The 16,510-nt window shown below is 45.9% G+C and overlaps 1 protein-coding gene across 3 annotated transcripts; it reads right to left on the bottom strand.

Moving 5' to 3' along the window:
* Window positions 1-66: 66 nt before the first annotated feature.
* On the bottom strand, window positions 67-14,728 carry mindy2 (MINDY lysine 48 deubiquitinase 2). Of its 3 annotated transcripts, none has more exons than XM_029145351.3 (9): window positions 13,744-14,728; window positions 13,512-13,569; window positions 11,847-11,911; window positions 6,996-7,154; window positions 6,788-6,890; window positions 5,817-5,959; window positions 5,151-5,324; window positions 4,169-4,357; window positions 67-3,627 (listed from the first exon to the last, which is right to left on the bottom strand). In XM_029145351.3, exons 1-9 carry the CDS (start codon window positions 14,626-14,628, stop codon window positions 3,451-3,453), a joined length of 1,953 nt encoding a protein of 650 aa, XP_029001184.1. In that variant the 5' UTR covers window positions 14,629-14,728; the 3' UTR covers window positions 67-3,450. The 3 variants fall into 3 exon arrangements, with proteins under 3 accessions (XP_029001184.1, XP_029001185.1, XP_029001186.1); XM_029145352.3 differs by having other exon boundaries at window positions 67-3,624; XM_029145353.2 differs by lacking the exon at window positions 67-3,627 and having other exon boundaries at window positions 4,221-4,357; window positions 5,133-5,324.
* Window positions 14,729-16,510: the final 1,782 nt, after the last annotated feature.

Below are 16,510 nucleotides of genomic sequence, written 5' to 3'. Positions count from 1 at the left end.
TGGTTATATTTTATTAATGTTAATCATCAAAGCATTAAGGATTCATTACAAACAATGACAACAAACCAGCTATTGATCGTAGTCTTTTATTATGCTGTAACTTCTAATCAGGTTGAATGTCCCTCGTCTATAAGGCATTTTGTTATATATATATATTTATATATATCACCATATACAAGATGTGGCTGTGATGTGAAAGGCTACATACATTATTTGGTCATTTATGTAAATAGATCAAAATCAACACAAATAAGTAACCTCCCATCAACACAAACACATTCTTCTGCATGTATGTTTTATATGAACTATGAACACAATGGGTTCGTACAATAAGGATGAAATTCTCAGGGTTAATCATAATTTTCCTCAGCCTGACATTAGTCCACACTTCACATGCATCACAAAGTAAGATGTGGAAGGTTTTGCATCAGAGAACATCTTGATGTGTGTCCCATAGAACAGCAATCAACATCTCCTTTTGCTACATAGATGACGACACTCGAGCCTTTTCCCCTTTTTACTGTTCCATAACTAATCCATAATCCTTATCTGTAAATTGAATGGTTAAAATCATGAACAGAAACAGGGGCGTCTCCACTATTTGCTGCAGACTGAATCGTCAAGTCATCTACAGGAGTTCTTCATTCCGTCTACTCTGTCACCTGTGAGCTGGGTGCTGGTACTCAGGCCTGTTTGTCTTGTGGAGGTGCACCTCTACCCTAAATGCAGTTTCATTTTAAGTGGCACCACCTTCAAATAAATACGAGAACAATTTCAGCCAAAAACACTTAAACAGCCCTTTTGTACTTTTACAACTTATTATATCATTCAACTGTTGTGAGAGCAGCCGCTACCATGTTTAGTTAATTCTTTTGGCTATTGTTCAGTTTTTAAAAGGTAACGTAAAACTATGCTCCGTATAAAATGAGGTATGTTGCTCTTTTGTTAGTGCATATCAGTGTTACCAATTACAACCATGTGTGCAACGATCAACTTGTCAGATTTCTAATTTTACAGTATTTACCCCACCATCACTTTACAAGGCAAACAAGAAACCACTTAGAGACGTCAAACACACAATACCCTTCTGATCAGTTCATCATATAAACATTGGTGAAACAAACTCATTACAACATAAATATCATATTCAGGTATTAAGGTTGGGACAGCACAGTACTAAACCTGAAACAAAACCGTGTGGCATTCTGCGCTTTTTTCCACCTGCATAAACTCTAACCAATATAAAATGTCCAACTCAACTCAGGCTGCACTTAAGTGAAGATTCATCCTTTAAATCCTCCACTGGAATGTTTAATCAGCACGTTCAGTCGATGGGCTGAGTCATAAATTAAGTGGAAATTTAGTAAAGACAGAAACCAAACTGCACAGCATTTCCAGAGAGCCTCCGTCTGCCTTCACTGAAATCATGTGATTTTACTTATGCCACGTGGCAATAGAACAAAGAGTCAATGAAAAGTGTACATGGTTCACGTTCTTCGACCCTGTCCCGGGATTTTATTTTGTATCAGGTAGTCCAAGTTAACACAAGAGGAGCAGCTTAATTCATAGTTTCGTCTATGTGAAGTTCAACCATGAGAATCTTAGATGATATAGTGTTAAGTCCTTCAAAGTGTCAAAATAGTGGGTGCACATACACAGAGACTTAAAGTAGTGATGGGGAAAGTGACTAGGGACCAACAAACGGTGTCATAACAAAGCAAAATGTAATGTGTGTGAATATGCATGGATTGTCTCATTCCCTTAATACGCCTGTTTCCTTTAGTCCTATAAAACAGGTTGAAGCATTGTAAGGCGTTTTATATATATATACACACGCACATATTTAATTATATATATTTATATATATATATATACAAAACACAGAACTCAATCTGTAGCTATAGCACAAGGCTCGTGAGAACGGCTTCCCACACAGTAGGTAGCCTTCTGCCTCCATCATCATCATCATCATCATGTCCTGACATTAAGTTTGTTCCCACCAAACAAATGAATGGAGGCCACTTTGTAACAGCTGCAGCGCTTCCTGCCACCACTGTCCCCCTCAGTGTGTAACAGAAGGCTCGAGTCAAGGCATCCGACTGGAATGTATCGATAGAAAAGGTTCTCAGGAGCCAGTCCCTTAGTACAATAATGGCACAAACCGCCAGCTCAATCCATTAGAAGACTGCATTAAGTAAATATGTACATCACGTGTGGCGCGCTGCAGTGAAGTGCAGTTAAAAGGTCACGCCACAGAACTTCAGCTCCTGGACCGAGTTTTCACCACCAGACCTTATTTTGCACGACAAATGAATTCATCCCAGACTTCGTTCGAAAGAGCTAGAAAATGTGACTTTCACACAGCGGGGAGCAAAAACGCTACAGCAGGAGACAAGGCCCAGCATTTCAACTAGAGCAACGCCGGTCACGGTAACGGACGTTTTCCAGCCTGCGTGGAGCAGGAAAAGCAAACCACTGACTTCTGGAGAATTCCTTCTCAAACATGGCTGCGGTGAAACTACATCCAGAGCCTACGAGATTATGATAGTGCTCACGCGCGCACGCAAATTCAGATTCAATGACAGTAATAATCTGACGCCATCCTCTTAACTTAACTCATACAGCAGCAATGATTTGGCCAAGTCCAAATTGAATCAACTCAAGAGATGTACCACGCACTTCATTATACCACAGGGCTCATACACACGGAAACAAACACACATTCAAACAGAGCGGGCTGTGAGGCTGCCATGTTCTGGTAAGGCAAAACTGAACGGGGCAAGCTGCGATGAGCATGGGTACACAACTACAGTATGGAGGGACACAAAGGGTGTTACACTGGTTTTCAACAACATGACACAGTCCCTTTTAACTTCCCCAAAAAGCTACCTGTTACACGGATCAAATGTGAATATTGGCATCGAAGGGTAACTTAAAAAACTCAACACAAAAAAAGTGGGCTTGTCTACGAACGAGTCGCAAATATTGATAAGTACAAAAAAGCTTATAAACTGCAACAATTAAAAATGAATGAAATGGGCGATTGTTGTGGAAATGAAAATGGTGAGAGGGTGACGTTGTTTCTTCAATTGATGACTTTTGCTTATAAAACACCACCCCCAGATAAACCTGACCCCACATCACAAATATAGTGCACTGTGCAGCTTGTACGAAAGTTTGGCCGACTATGAAAGGTAAGTGGTAGTTGTTGTTGTTGTTGTTGGTGTTGTGTCCATTGCTCTGATGTCCAGGCTCCACTGAGGTTTGAGGATAGCAGGCACCAGTGGTTTGGGAACAGCAAATCCTCTGTAGGTCTGGTCTCTGTCCTGTCATCGAGCGCGGGCTCCGTGTTGTGTGTCCACTCCGTGGACAGACAAATGCTGTCCCCCCTCCTCACAGATAAGCAAATGCACAAAACACTCACGCGCTCACACACAGACACACTCTACGTTACAAAATAACACATTTGTCTTTCTCCTTGGGCTCTTTCTTGGATTTGCTGGAGGACTGTTTTCCTGGGCTGGGTGTGGCTGTGGCCGCCGCCGCCGTGGCAGCTCCAGCTGCCGCTCCGCTTGCGCCCCCGGCTCTGTCCGCCTCGCCGTCCTCGCCAGGCTCCTGCGGGCCCTGCTGCAGATGGAACAGAGGGGGAGAGTACATGTACGTATGTGAGCTTCACAAGAAAAGTGTGTTGCTGTTTGTTCACAGAAATGCTGTAAAAGGCTGAGGAGACGGATCAGTGTATAAAACCACCGAACAGTGAAAACGCCCTAATTTCTGTCAGCCATTAAAAAGTCATAGACCTGAAAACAGCGCAAGCTAGTTTATTTCAAATAATCCATGATTTGACTGTATCTGGGTGTCACTGGTTACACTTAAACTGTCACGGGAAATTAGAATCATCAAGCCCAACAACAGCTTTATGCCCCAGGCCTCAAGGAGATTCATCGGGCCACGAACTGCTGAAAGGTTAAAACGCCGGTGCTGCACTCACGGTGGAGGAGGCAGCATCAAAAATAACAACAGCATCACTTTTCATCCATTTCTAGCTCAAACGCTTTGATGCAAACATCCATCTGTTTCCAAAGCACAACATCTTCCTTCTACGCTGCATTAATCGCCGCGCATATGTTCAAAGCCCTACTTCCCCTCCCTCTCCTCCCTCTCCCACCTGTGCTGCCGCCGCCGCCGCCTGCTCCTGCTCCTGCTCCTGCTCCTGGTAGTACTGGGAGGCTCGCCGGTCCTCCTCCTCCTGGAGCTTTTTGGCCAGCTCTAGGTCGCTGATGCCTTCGGGGAGCTGCTCCCACTCCAAGTCCTGGCTTTGCTGCTCCTGCTGCAGCGACAGCGCCATCAGATAGTCCTGGTAACGCAGAGGAACATGCACAAAGACACAGTTGCATTGACACAGCAATACCTGCATATTACTTATGGAACGGCTCAACCTATACTGCACAGATACAAGAAATTAGAAGACCCACTCCCCACTGAGATCAGGTTTTTCTCCACTCTAACTCATCATGAACACATAAATTGTGTGAATAGACTTTTCTCAGCCGAGCCTCCTCTTATAGATAAGTAAAGGCTGGGCCTGAGTAAGCAAGGAGAATAAAAGTGATGTCCCCGACATTCTTGTCTACCGGCCTGTGTCTGTGGGAGCAAAGAAGACAATTTGTCAGCGAGCTTTGTATTTGGACCATGCTGGCCTGCCAAGAAGCAGGCAGCTGTGAAACCAGCATAAATGAGTAAGGGACATAAAGCATACGCCTTTTAGGAGACTAGGGGGGGGGCGCCTCACAGCTCTCCTCTGTGTGTGTCTCTACAGTAAACGGCTGATGTGCGAAGCCACATCTATTATTGAGGAACTTACATTGTTTTCAGCCTTGCAGTTGCTTTTGTTTAGTTTGTTCCCCTTATTTATTCACAGTGGACATTTCTATACAATGCTGAGTTTCCTGAATTAAATACGTTTGCTCTGGATTTCTCCTATCAGTGTGCATCAGTGTTCTTGTCTTCTCTTCACACCTTTAAGGACAGCAGGAGCCCTGAGGCAAATTCATGATTTGTTATAATGAACGCTTCGATTAGTAACACGTCAAAGTTTGGTGGTAGACTTTCGCTTGTTCGGCTCGTCTTGCCTGCTTTAGTGCTCAGACCTGGTCTATCTGATCCTGTTGACCTCGGTACACGGTTTCTGGATCGGACGGCGGTCGCAACCGGAACTCGGAGTCACAGAAGTTACCATCTCCGTCGACGTTGTGCAGACTCTCCCAGACGACCTTCTCCTCCGTCAGGAAACCCTGGTCTGTGACCAGGAGGTACAGTTGGCCCTGGAGGACAGAGACGCATCAGTGTCGTTCTTCATACTGTACTTGGATGATCAGGTGTGATTGAATGTACTGTGGCTTTTTATGTGTACATCTGCAGCTTAGTGTTTATAAGAGGGCTTATGGTCCCTTGGCCCCTTTCAGAAAGGGTTTGACCCATTTGAAATTATACAGCGACCCATTACGTAGTGTGGAAAGTAAAGTTCTTATTCTAAATGCACTGCAGGGAATAATTAAAAATGTTGAAATACTTTTACTCAAAGGCATTTCTAAAAAAAAATTCAAACATTAATTAAAATAGAACCCTATCTTAGCAAACAGCTTTAGATTTCAAAGATAGCTTCTCTGCTGGTGTTTTTACATCTTTCAGAGAAACTGAGAAATGTTCATTTCTCATGGTCATAGACATAGTTCCACATAAATGGTTCTCATCACGCCTGACCCGATAAGCGCTAGATAGCCAACGGTTGAACTGTAGGTGGTGTCAGTGTTTACCTTGAATTTGATCATTGTGCTGAAGTGGTTATTCCTGAAGAACACGCAGAGCTCCCCTTCCTGCACGGTGGACGTGAGCTCACACAGGCCATGGTACGTCAGCTGAGTGGCCGTGCTGCTCAGGAACTGCTCTGCTACGATACCTGCGGCAGCAGGAAGAGGAAGAGTCCAAATGAAAGCATCACCAGTTGGATTCACTTCAGTTTAGTAGTTATGTCTATAGTTACTACTTCAACATCCAGACTGTGCTGCTGGAAGCGGATCCAGCACAGTGATTCCATAGTAACTACAGTGAACCCAATATAGGCTGGGAGACAGATGGCGAGTGACATCTGTACGACAGCACAGCTTTCAATCCGGAGCCAACAAAAGCAGTGCGATGCTCAAACGGAAAAAGAGCAGAGTGAGCCCCAACTAGACTGGCAGACAAACAAGCCAACTCCTGAGCGCATTAAAGGCTAACAACCAAGCGCCGAGACGTGTAGTGTTCCCAGACGTGGCTGTGAACCCGTCTCTTCAAGCAGCATCAAACCTCAAGGGCCCAGAAAGAATTTACAGGCTGCTACTGAAGCCGAAGCACAATGGGATCCTCCCTGACGGAGGCCTCGGCGTGGCAGCGGCCCAGCGGCGCAGGAAGCTCAGCGTTTAATGACCGAGTATTTATTGGAAATGCTCCTGACAGCTGGTAAGGAACGCGCGGGCTGAGGAAGTAGGTCACTTGATGAGTAGCCGCATGCGTGTCCTGCTTCTATTTGAACTCATCTGAGTGCGTTTGCACAGTCTAGCGTCTAGTCCGGTCCACGTTTCACACCAGACTTAAACCCTCTCTTAGTTACGCGCTATAGACCTCGGCTGCTGTGGGACCTGCTGCGTGCCGTTTTCCCTTTCCTCTCTGTCCACTGACACGCCACCACTGCACAGCAAAAAAAAAAAAAAGGTGGGAGAGCGGAGAGCGAGGGGAACGCGCTCACCTTCGCCTGCCAGCTCACTGTTGTCCGACTGTTTGCAGGATATTATCTTCTCCACCAGCTGGTTGTAGCTGCAGTTGCCCACGGCCTTCACGATGTCGTGCATCTGCAAACAAAGACGGGAACGGTGGGAGAGAACGTGCGCCGAGCATGAGTGCCGCGAAGACAGCATTGAAGAGAGGTAGGAAAGGGCGAGGGAGGCCCGTCTCACCTGGGGGTCCACCAGCCAGCCGTGGTACAGCGGGATGTCCAGCAGATCGAACACGATGCATTCCGGGGTGTACTCGAAGACGCGCACGCCCGTAAACTTCACGTTGACGTCCAGACCTGTCTGCAGCTTGTGCAGCACGGCCATGGCGTCGCTCATGTTCTACGGAGCAAAGGGAGAACGGGAGTGGATGACTGCGCTCCACACTAAACCAGAGGCAGCGTCGTCCTGTCATATAAGGGACCGGTTCCACTAATCAGAGCTTCAAATGATAAAGCTCAATAATAACTTTAGCCTAAATAGCTACTGCTGTGTACCATAAGTGTATTATGTTCCTTTATGCTAATGGTGTTTTACTTGAGGCTTTACTTGCTGCATTTATATGGAACATTTGTCAGATGCTGTTTTAGTTATTTTGCTGAGACTAGGTTTTGACATTCATGAGGTTCTGCTGTGCTGAGGTCTATGCCCGGAAACCTGCATGATGCTAACAAGGAGTAAACTCACAACAAGTACAGAACAGTCCAATAGTGATAGTGGAAGGGAGAACCATGACAGACATTCTGCCCAATTAAGCGTAACAATTAAAGCTGATAATCGACCACCAGGCCAATTACAATACATCAACTTTAAAAACTTGTCATGTCTTTATGTCCAAATGATGGGAGATGAGTCACAGCAGCAGATGGCGTTCGCTGACATCACGTTTTCACACGAGCTCTCCGCAGCTCTGTGCAGACTGAGCTGCGACAGCAACAGGAAAAGGCCCAGTTCTTCACAAAGTAAAGGCCATCTCCACCTGATGTCAAATGTGCCAGACAGTCCACTCACTGTCTGGTACATTCAGAGATTCAGCTTCCACCAGGGCATAAAAGCAAGCGCTGCTTGGTGTTAAAGCAGACACAAATCATCCTGGAAACTAGTCATGCCTGTATATTAAGTGTTTAATTCTGGGAACGTCTCCTTCACCTCGTCTTTGACCTTCCAGTCTGTTCCACAGAAGCTTTTTACCACCAGCCTGTATCTGACAATACAGTTCTAAAATAATAATAACCTCACATCACTTCAAAACCATCTATTTGTATCAGATTCAAAAGTAAAAACAACAGGATTAATTAGACTAAATAGATTCCAGCTGATATTTAACATAAACAAATAAAATCTGCTTTATCCCAGCTTTAATAAGTGATTGTGTAGTTTAAAAGTTCAGTTCTGTGTATGTGTTTTTTAGGGAACTCAACGTGTAGCTGGATTTCCCGTGGTTGAGTGGGTGGTGTTTCTGTCGTAGCTATTTTTGTTCCGATTCAGACGCGAGATTTTTGCCTTATTCTACTGAACGGTATCTGCTGTTATTGTGCGGAGGGAACGGTTTTAACGGGTGCCAACAAATACTCGGGAGCCTTAATTTCAAATGCATGACAGAAAAAAAATGAATTGTTTCTACTACGAGTAGCTTTTAACAATGTAATGATTTCATTCGCCGACCCTTCAGTTGTGCTGTATAACAATGCACACGTGAGGTTTGCATCCAACCCCATCAGACAGGCCCATTCCTGTATTCAGGCTCAGTGTTGCTTCCCGTCTGGCTCCACACCTCTGCAGCTTTTTAACCCTGAGATCAGAATAAGCCTCGCAGCTGAGCACTACAGCGCGACGCAGCAGCGTGTAGTCGATCCTAGTCATTTCACTCAAAATGCTAACACACTTCTAGTCACAGACAAAACCGACTTCACAGTAACCAGATGAAGAAATAAATAAGCCTGAGCTCATTGAGCTGGATGATGAGCCCATGTTTCATCTTCTCTGGGTTGAATCAGAAGGAATTCATCAGTTCAGCCATTAAAATCATGTAAAACCAAACCCAAATACAAGTATAGCTGCATTGTTGCTTGGTTCTGTTTTCTTTCGTGGCTCACATGAAGCTGAATTTCCTCCAGAGGCTGCCGTCGGGAGCAGGTACAGTATCACATTAGTCCCTCTCTCATTTTGCATCAAACGTATTTTTTAAAAGTGAAGTGAAGCCGAGTTCAACTGCTGTTTGCGTTCCTCTTCTTTACATTTATATTAAATGATTTGAATCTGATTTACATATTACAGGTATTGAGTTTGTGCTGAGCTGGACCCGTACACGGGGACTGGCGAACACATCCGTGTGTGGACCTTTACAGTATAGATACTGTACATCACATGAGCAGTGAGCAGCAGCAGCAGAGCAGAGGTCCTTGCCTTGGATCCTTGCCTTGGCCCATGTGAGTGTTTTGGATTAGGACACTTGTGAGCAGCAGTGGTGGCAGGATTAGCAGAGCTGTGTAATGGACCACATCTCTTCACTTTAGGGCACAGGCCTCCCACAGCAGATGAGCACTTGGACCGAGATCTGTGTTGGATGCATTTCCTGTCTTTTTGCATTGACTCCCAGGTGTACGAGCCAAAGGAAAGGCCCCATCTTGTCTCTCTCTATTGATTTTAAATCACAATTTACCCCCAAAACAGGATCCTGTAGGTATAATTAACTGGTAGCTGAATAAATATGGCGCTACAGTGCAAAGATGAAGAAAATGGATCCAACCAGGATTTAATATATGAAAATGACACTCAGAGCCAGCAATTCCCACATGAAAACATAAGACAGCAATGAAATTAAACAAATGGACGTGAAAACAAAGAATGTGTTCCTTATTTTGCACAAGACAGAATTGCTGCCAAGCAAAGCAACCGAGCAGCAACAGTCTGGCTGAAGCATCGGAGTCAGAGTTGATACTGAGGGAAACGTGTAATTTCTAAATGACGGCTTTTATTAGGCGGTGTGTGTGTGTGTGTGTGTGTGTGTGTGTGTGTGTGTGTGTGTGTATAATGATGCATCTTTTATAAACACATCTACGATTGTGTTTATAGAATTCACACAATTACAAACACAGCGAATCAACCACTGAGAGACAGAGGGGAAGTCATGAGCCATCGGTGAAAGGAATGAACTCGTAACACTCTCGCTGCTCACTTCGGTTAGAAGTATCATCGTTCAACACTCTCATCATTTAAATAGACAGGGAGGGCACTTTTTACAGTTCCTGTTTTATTTTATATTAAACAACAATGCGCCGAAACTGTTGGATTAGTCCGAGCCAAACAGAAGTTTGACACCACCATTGGCCAAACTGATGATGAGCGCCACCATTAAATGGTCTGTTTTCCATTCAGAGCCAATAAAACACACTTTATTACATTACATGAGCTTTTATGATTCCAACTTTAATACAAGACATTATTTTTGTCTCTCTGATCAACAGTTTATCGTCATGTTTTTTATCTGGGCTAATGCGTCCGCTTCCTCAAGCAGATGCACATCTATTGTCAGAAGCACTTTAACATGATTACCAGCGTGTCCACCCCAGAGACGTGCATGAGGAGCACAGCATTCGATCACCATTAGCAAGGGCAGAGGCGACAGCGGAGAACCGTTCTTTATGGAACACGCTTTGGGACTTTATCTTCACTCAGCGCAGACAAAACGATTGAGGAACAGCAGCCAATCCAGCAAATGACTCCTAAACAGAACAAGAGGCTTCTATACCATGAGCACACACTTCCCCAGTGGACGAGCAGTCATCGTGGATGAAGCGCCCTGGAGGCTGCTGCAGCGCTGGGTCTGCTGAGACCAGAGCCGAACAAAACGCCACTCTCACCTACTACGCCGAGTAAATATTTAAGCCGTGCAAACTGCTATTTTAATGCTGTGACAGAAGAATTATTAATAGAACCATGTCTGATAAGAACCTGTGCAGCTCCTTTCAAAGCCCCAGCTGCTTTAGTAAAGACACACACAAACACACCTCAGACCTGTTCTCTCTCGGACTGTAGCATCATTGAGCCCTGCTCACAGTTCGAGCCTTTACAGCACCTGCACGCACACGCACGCACACACACACACACACACACACACACACACACACACACACACACACACACACACACACACAGCTCTAAACCCAGAGCCTAAGATTAGACGCTGTAATAACTATGCTACCAAACTCCCATACGCTGCCGGTTCATCCTCAGAACACCGCACAGTGCTTGTATTTTTGCGAGGAAGCTGCACATTATTATTTTTTTCCCCTCTCCACTCTAAATTAGGGACAAGTGTGGATTCAAATCATTCACAGATGTGATGATGCCCCTCCCACATAGTATGCAGGCAGTGGCGATGGGAGGAGGCAGAGGAGCTGAAGCTCAACCACCATCTCCGAGCGCCTCTCATAGTGAGACACACGCGCACGCACACACACACACACACACACACACACACACACACACACACACACACACACACACACACACACACACACACACACACACACACACACACACACACACTCTAATAGCCGGGAGCTAAACCCAGCCATGCGTCTCTAAGCATTCACCGCCATGTGAAACAAAATAATCTGACACTCCTGACCCCTGTTGTTCCGTGGGCCTTGCAAGACACATCTTATGTAAGTTCTAGAGCAGTGGAAAGAAAGCTAAGCTGCAGTTTCATGTTTGTCATCAACCCGATGCTTATTTCCATATTACAGAACATCCGCTGACCTTCTCTGCTAACTCAATGCAAATGCGCATGTACTTGTGCTTAACAGTAATGCTACAATGAGTGTGTGTGTGTGTGTGTGTGTGTGTGTGTGTGTGTGTGTGTGTGTGTGTGTGTGTGTGTGTGTGTGTGTGTGTAAAATATATTAATAGCCGCGGTGAGAAGAGAGAGCTAATTGTGAGTGTGCTGGTGCAATTATGGCTTGGACACAGAGCGCTGTCCCAGACCACTATAAACCATCAGCATCACATCAATGGGCAACGGGGACGTACCTGCTCATAGTTGAGCCGCTGAGCCTCAGAGATCTCCTTCGGCTTGGTTTCCAGGATGTAGTCACCTGCACAGGGACAGGGAGAGACAGACATTAAGCATGACAGTGAAGCCACAGCTCAAACCTCACAGATTGGCGAGCCTCTATGCACTGGTGTCACAGCCTTTACCTTCCCTCTGCCCGTCTTACAGAAGCAGAGACGTGCAGAGGGAACGCTGGGCAGCAGGTTTAACATCTATAGAGCTGCCTTTTACTTTATCTCCTCAGACTGAACACCAAAGGAAGCCATGCCACTGAGAGCATCATCGTGCTGTGGCTGTGAAGTTCCGCTGCCTCTGTTCCTTACTTTTAAACCCTGGTACAAGTATTTTTTAAGACGTTTCCCAGGGAGTCATTTATTTATTAGGAAGTGGCGAGAGTGTCGCGCTGCACTGTCAACACATACTTCTCCTGACGATTACTCAGAGGAATACCATCGACCTTCAGTCAGTCACCGCTGCGTTAAGCGAAAACAGCGACGCGCGGAGACAAAGCGCTTTCACGTGCATTTTGTGAAGTGGATGAAACGAATCGAGTACATCCTGAAAAACACTTCTTTATTCCGACTTCCAACGGACCTAAAAGTGGTGCGTCGGAAATAGCTGCATGTCGAATCATACAATATAGGTGCTTTCCACTGAGCGAGTATAGACTTAGTCTAATGAAGCGATGACATGAAGACACGAACAAAGGGCTCAGGGCTCGACAGCTGCAGCAGCGCATGTGGACACGGGTTTACAGCTCGTCTGGACTGAGGAGCGGAGTCGCTGCTTGTTGGAGGGATTGTTCTGTTCTGTGACCCAGGATGAAGATCTTAGTGTAAGTCAAGACTCCATCCAGCAGGGGGCTGGCCAGCTGACTGCTTCCACTACAGGGAAAGCCCCCGACCGCTCTGCACTCCACTGAACTGTGGCCTCGCTCGCGTCTGGCCCTTAATATCGCTTTCTGCCCGTCTGGTCGTCGCCGCCGCGGACTAACTTTGAGTGCATCTGCCCAAATACCGCAAGTAGGAAACGGAAGGAATCCGCATATATTTAACCGCGTGACGCACACATTCAACAATCCCGGCGAGGTGAAGGAGTTCACACACATGGCCGAGATGTGGAATATTTCCATCCACGGCAGAGGCTCCAACGGAGCTGAGTGGAGGCGCTAGCGAGCAGCTGAAACCAGACACACTGTTGATATTGTTGAGCCATTTGAATTATGAGGAGCAGGAGGCGTCCAGATACGAGACAGGTCCTGTTTCCTTGCCAGCAGCACAGGACGGGCTCGTGGGGGAATTCCCCGGTTCCGGTCTCTCCCTCCGGTGACTCGGGGAAAACAGACACCTGACCTTAAGTGTGTAACAACTGGACTGAGGAGAAGTGAAACGCGACACTGTTTACATGGCTGCTGAAACTCAACGCCGGGAGCATCGGGGGACTTCACCGTGACTGCAAGCGATGACGGGCAGCGCTCATTCAAAGTGGAGCTCTTACTGTAGTAGGTTATTAGGGTGTGGACGTCATTGTGGAGAAGCCCAGAAGGGGAATGGCTCCAGGTAGGCGTGTGGATAGGAACCATCCCCACTGTTACCATGCGTCATATCATGGTATCATGTCTTATAACAGGAGCAAACACTCACCCAGGTACTCCATCAGCTGCTCGGCCGTAATAATTTCCATCATTGGCGGCATCTTTACCTGCAACACAAGCACGAGTTACAGGTTGTTCCTCGGTTTATTACTATTGAACCGAGCGAAGCCACGTTTTCCTCCTCAGCACTCAACTTGCAGTTCATGTCTAATGCACATGTAATACAGCACATTCTCCAGTCTCATAACTACCTAGCGGGTCTATTTCCACAGACGCGTTACCTTCCACGCCAGCAGCAGGACATTCATGATCGCCAGTAACGGACAGGGGCCGTTCTCGTTCTGGGTGATGATCGGCGTGTTCTCCTCCCTCCACTTGATCCACTTGATGTGGTAGATGGACTGGCCGGCGACCCGGTCCTTGGCGGCGGCGCACGACGTCCTCGTCCCGTCCGCCGCGTACTCGCTGCGCAGCGCCAGGGCCAGACCCCTGTCCTCCAGCCCCTCGCTGTTCAGGTCGGAGCTCGGGCACGAGTTGAGGTTGGAGAACGACTCCAGGGAATCTATGCTTCGGGACTCCCCGCCGAGGCTGGGATCGGGGTCGCTCCCGCTCGGCAATCCCTCCGACGGGGTTGTCAGCGGCCCCAGCCCCGATTTGACCGCGTCCGCGCCGTCGGGACACAGATGCGTCGGTTTGCTAAGTTTCGGCTCACTTTCTCCACGAGCCGAAGCCTCCGGCTGCACGCGCGTGCGCTCCGCGGCGGGAGGCGAGGACGAGCCGTCGCTTTTGTTGTTTACTAACTTTGAGGCGCCACCCTCGCTATCTCCCGCAGCCAGCAGCGACTCGTGCCCCATCCCGTTACTGATCGGATCCCGGGACCGCGACGCGCTCGCCTCGGCGTCCGCGCGGGGGGCTTCGGCGAGTCGTGGCTCCACGGACCCCCCCGCAGCCGGGAGGACGTGAGCGTCGCCGGAGGCGCTAACGCTGGCGGTGCTGTTATTACAACTAACGTTCACCAAAGTACTGAGAGGAGCCTCACTGTTCCTGCATTTCTCCGCGGCTCCTTTCACCGCAGCGACAGCGGAAACGTCACCCATCTCTCCAGCAATCGTCGCGCACAGGGAGCTCCCGTCGGCGTCTCGGCGTAGGTTTGCATTTTTCTCCATTTCGACCTACGGGCTGTCGACAGATTTTAGCTAAATTGCAGCTGCAGCAGCCTCGGTCCCAAAGACGCCATGACAACTCTGCGAGTGACGTCACCAGAGTGAATCGCTTTCAGGCCGAGCGACGAGGAGGGCAGGCGTTGGTGCGTTTGCGTGCGCTCGTATTCTGTAATGTCATCGCCGATCTCCAACCACTGTAGCTGTTTCACAGGTCGTGGAAATAATCCAGGACCGTTTTCTGAGGTTTTGCACTCAAGTACTGTTGATAAATCTTAGATAATCTTCAGATGTACATTTTGAAGACAAAATACAACCAACTAATAAATTATGATGTATTATTATAATAGATAAAACTTCACTGCATTATATAAAGTGATTAAAAATGTTTCCACCACAACTGACAGTCACATTTGTGTTACCACAAAAATCAGTTGCTTGCTTACATAAAATAAAATGTTCAAAAGCTTCCTTGAAATAGTTTTGCTCAGAATATTTACACATTAATTCAGTTTTATAGTTGCAGCATGTTTTGTGATACGATATAAAGTTATTAATCCCACAATGGGAAAATTATTTTGTTTGCAACAGCAATAAAACATTAAACAAAACAACAAACGGGATAGAATAACAACAGTATTTACTGTACAAGAAAATAAAACAAGGTACTTAAGTAAATTTAAAAAGAGCATGTTGTTCAAATTTTATAGCATTAAGGAATGGAAAATGGATGATTGAAGAAGAAAATATGAGGTATTCCTTATTGTAAGGGACGCAGTACAAAATATGAGATATTGCAGATTGATATTGTGATGATATTGATATTGTAACAACACAGTACACCAAGCACATCGATACCCTCTGTGTTAGCATTTGATGAGTATCAACTAAAAGAAATAGAATCCTTTTCAGTTTGACTGTTTTAAGATAAACTCTACCATGAATTTATTTAATTTGTTTTTAAAGTATAGTTTATAAATATATCCAACATGTACGTACTTTTGAATAGTAGTATTTGCATGTTTGCAACATTTAGTGGACTACAAATAGTTGGTCGTTGACATGTGTTTGTCAGCACACCATGTTATATTGCTGTGATGACTAACGTCTGGGCAAATCCAGCATATTATTCAGCCCACAACACTGCAGTGGTTTTTAAAAGTAAATAATTTACAAATGTTTGGACAGAATTACATATTTGCACAGGATTAAACATGTTCAACATGTACCTTTTTGAAGCATTAACGTATTCTAATTTAAAGCGCTCCTTTTCACATGAACAACGGAAGGTCCTACGAACACAACCTGCCGTCGCCGTGGCCGAGTTTGCGTGCGCGTGGACGCGCATTCGTGCGACAACAATTCTCTCGCGTAGCCTGAGCCTGCTACTTGGTACCGCTAAACGAGATTACACATTACATTAGGAGTCAGTGATTGGGCTGCGCGACCACCTATGTCATGTTGTGTGTTGAGTGCAAGTGTTTTGCTTACCTGCACACCGTGCAGTGAAAACGATTTTCCAGATTATTCTAACCTTAAATAAATTTACAGCTATATATTGAACTGGTTTTGTATATGCCACCCTATTCGACCCTTTTAGGTTTCTTTCTGTTTTCAAACCCACAGTAGTAGTTATCAGGTCAATTTAAATGCAGTAACAGTCTAAAACCACTGGGTGGCAGAAAATACCTGACTTTGAGGATCACAAGCGCACGTGCACTAGCTTTTTATGAATACCTTATGTGGACGCGCTCTTCATTCTCAGTGCCAGTGTCAATGTATGTTATCTTTCTACGGTTGTTTTAACCATATACTATGTGTTTACAATTTACTATGTGTTTACAATTAAAGTAATTTTCATATTTGATAGCTTTAAATACATAAAAAT

This window comes from Betta splendens, chromosome 3 (assembly GCF_900634795.4).
Source record: "Betta splendens chromosome 3, fBetSpl5.4, whole genome shotgun sequence".
Lineage (NCBI taxonomy): Eukaryota > Metazoa > Chordata > Actinopteri > Anabantiformes > Osphronemidae > Betta > Betta splendens.
This window is presented reverse-complemented; position numbering and strand designations above follow the sequence as displayed.

Excerpts from the sequence above, each read along its gene's own strand:
- mindy2 (XM_029145351.3), bottom strand. The coding sequence starts at position 14,628 with ATGGAGAAAAATGCAAACCTACGCCGAGACGCCGACGGGAGCTCCCTG. Across the intron at positions 11,912-13,511 it reads GCAGCTGATGGAGTACCTGG|GTGACTACATCCTGGAAACC; the intron begins GTGAGTGTTTGC and ends GTCCCTGTGCAG. Across the intron at positions 7,155-11,846 it reads AGCGGCTCAACTATGAGCAG|AACATGAGCGACGCCATGGC; the intron begins GTACGTCCCCGT and ends TTTGCTCCGTAG.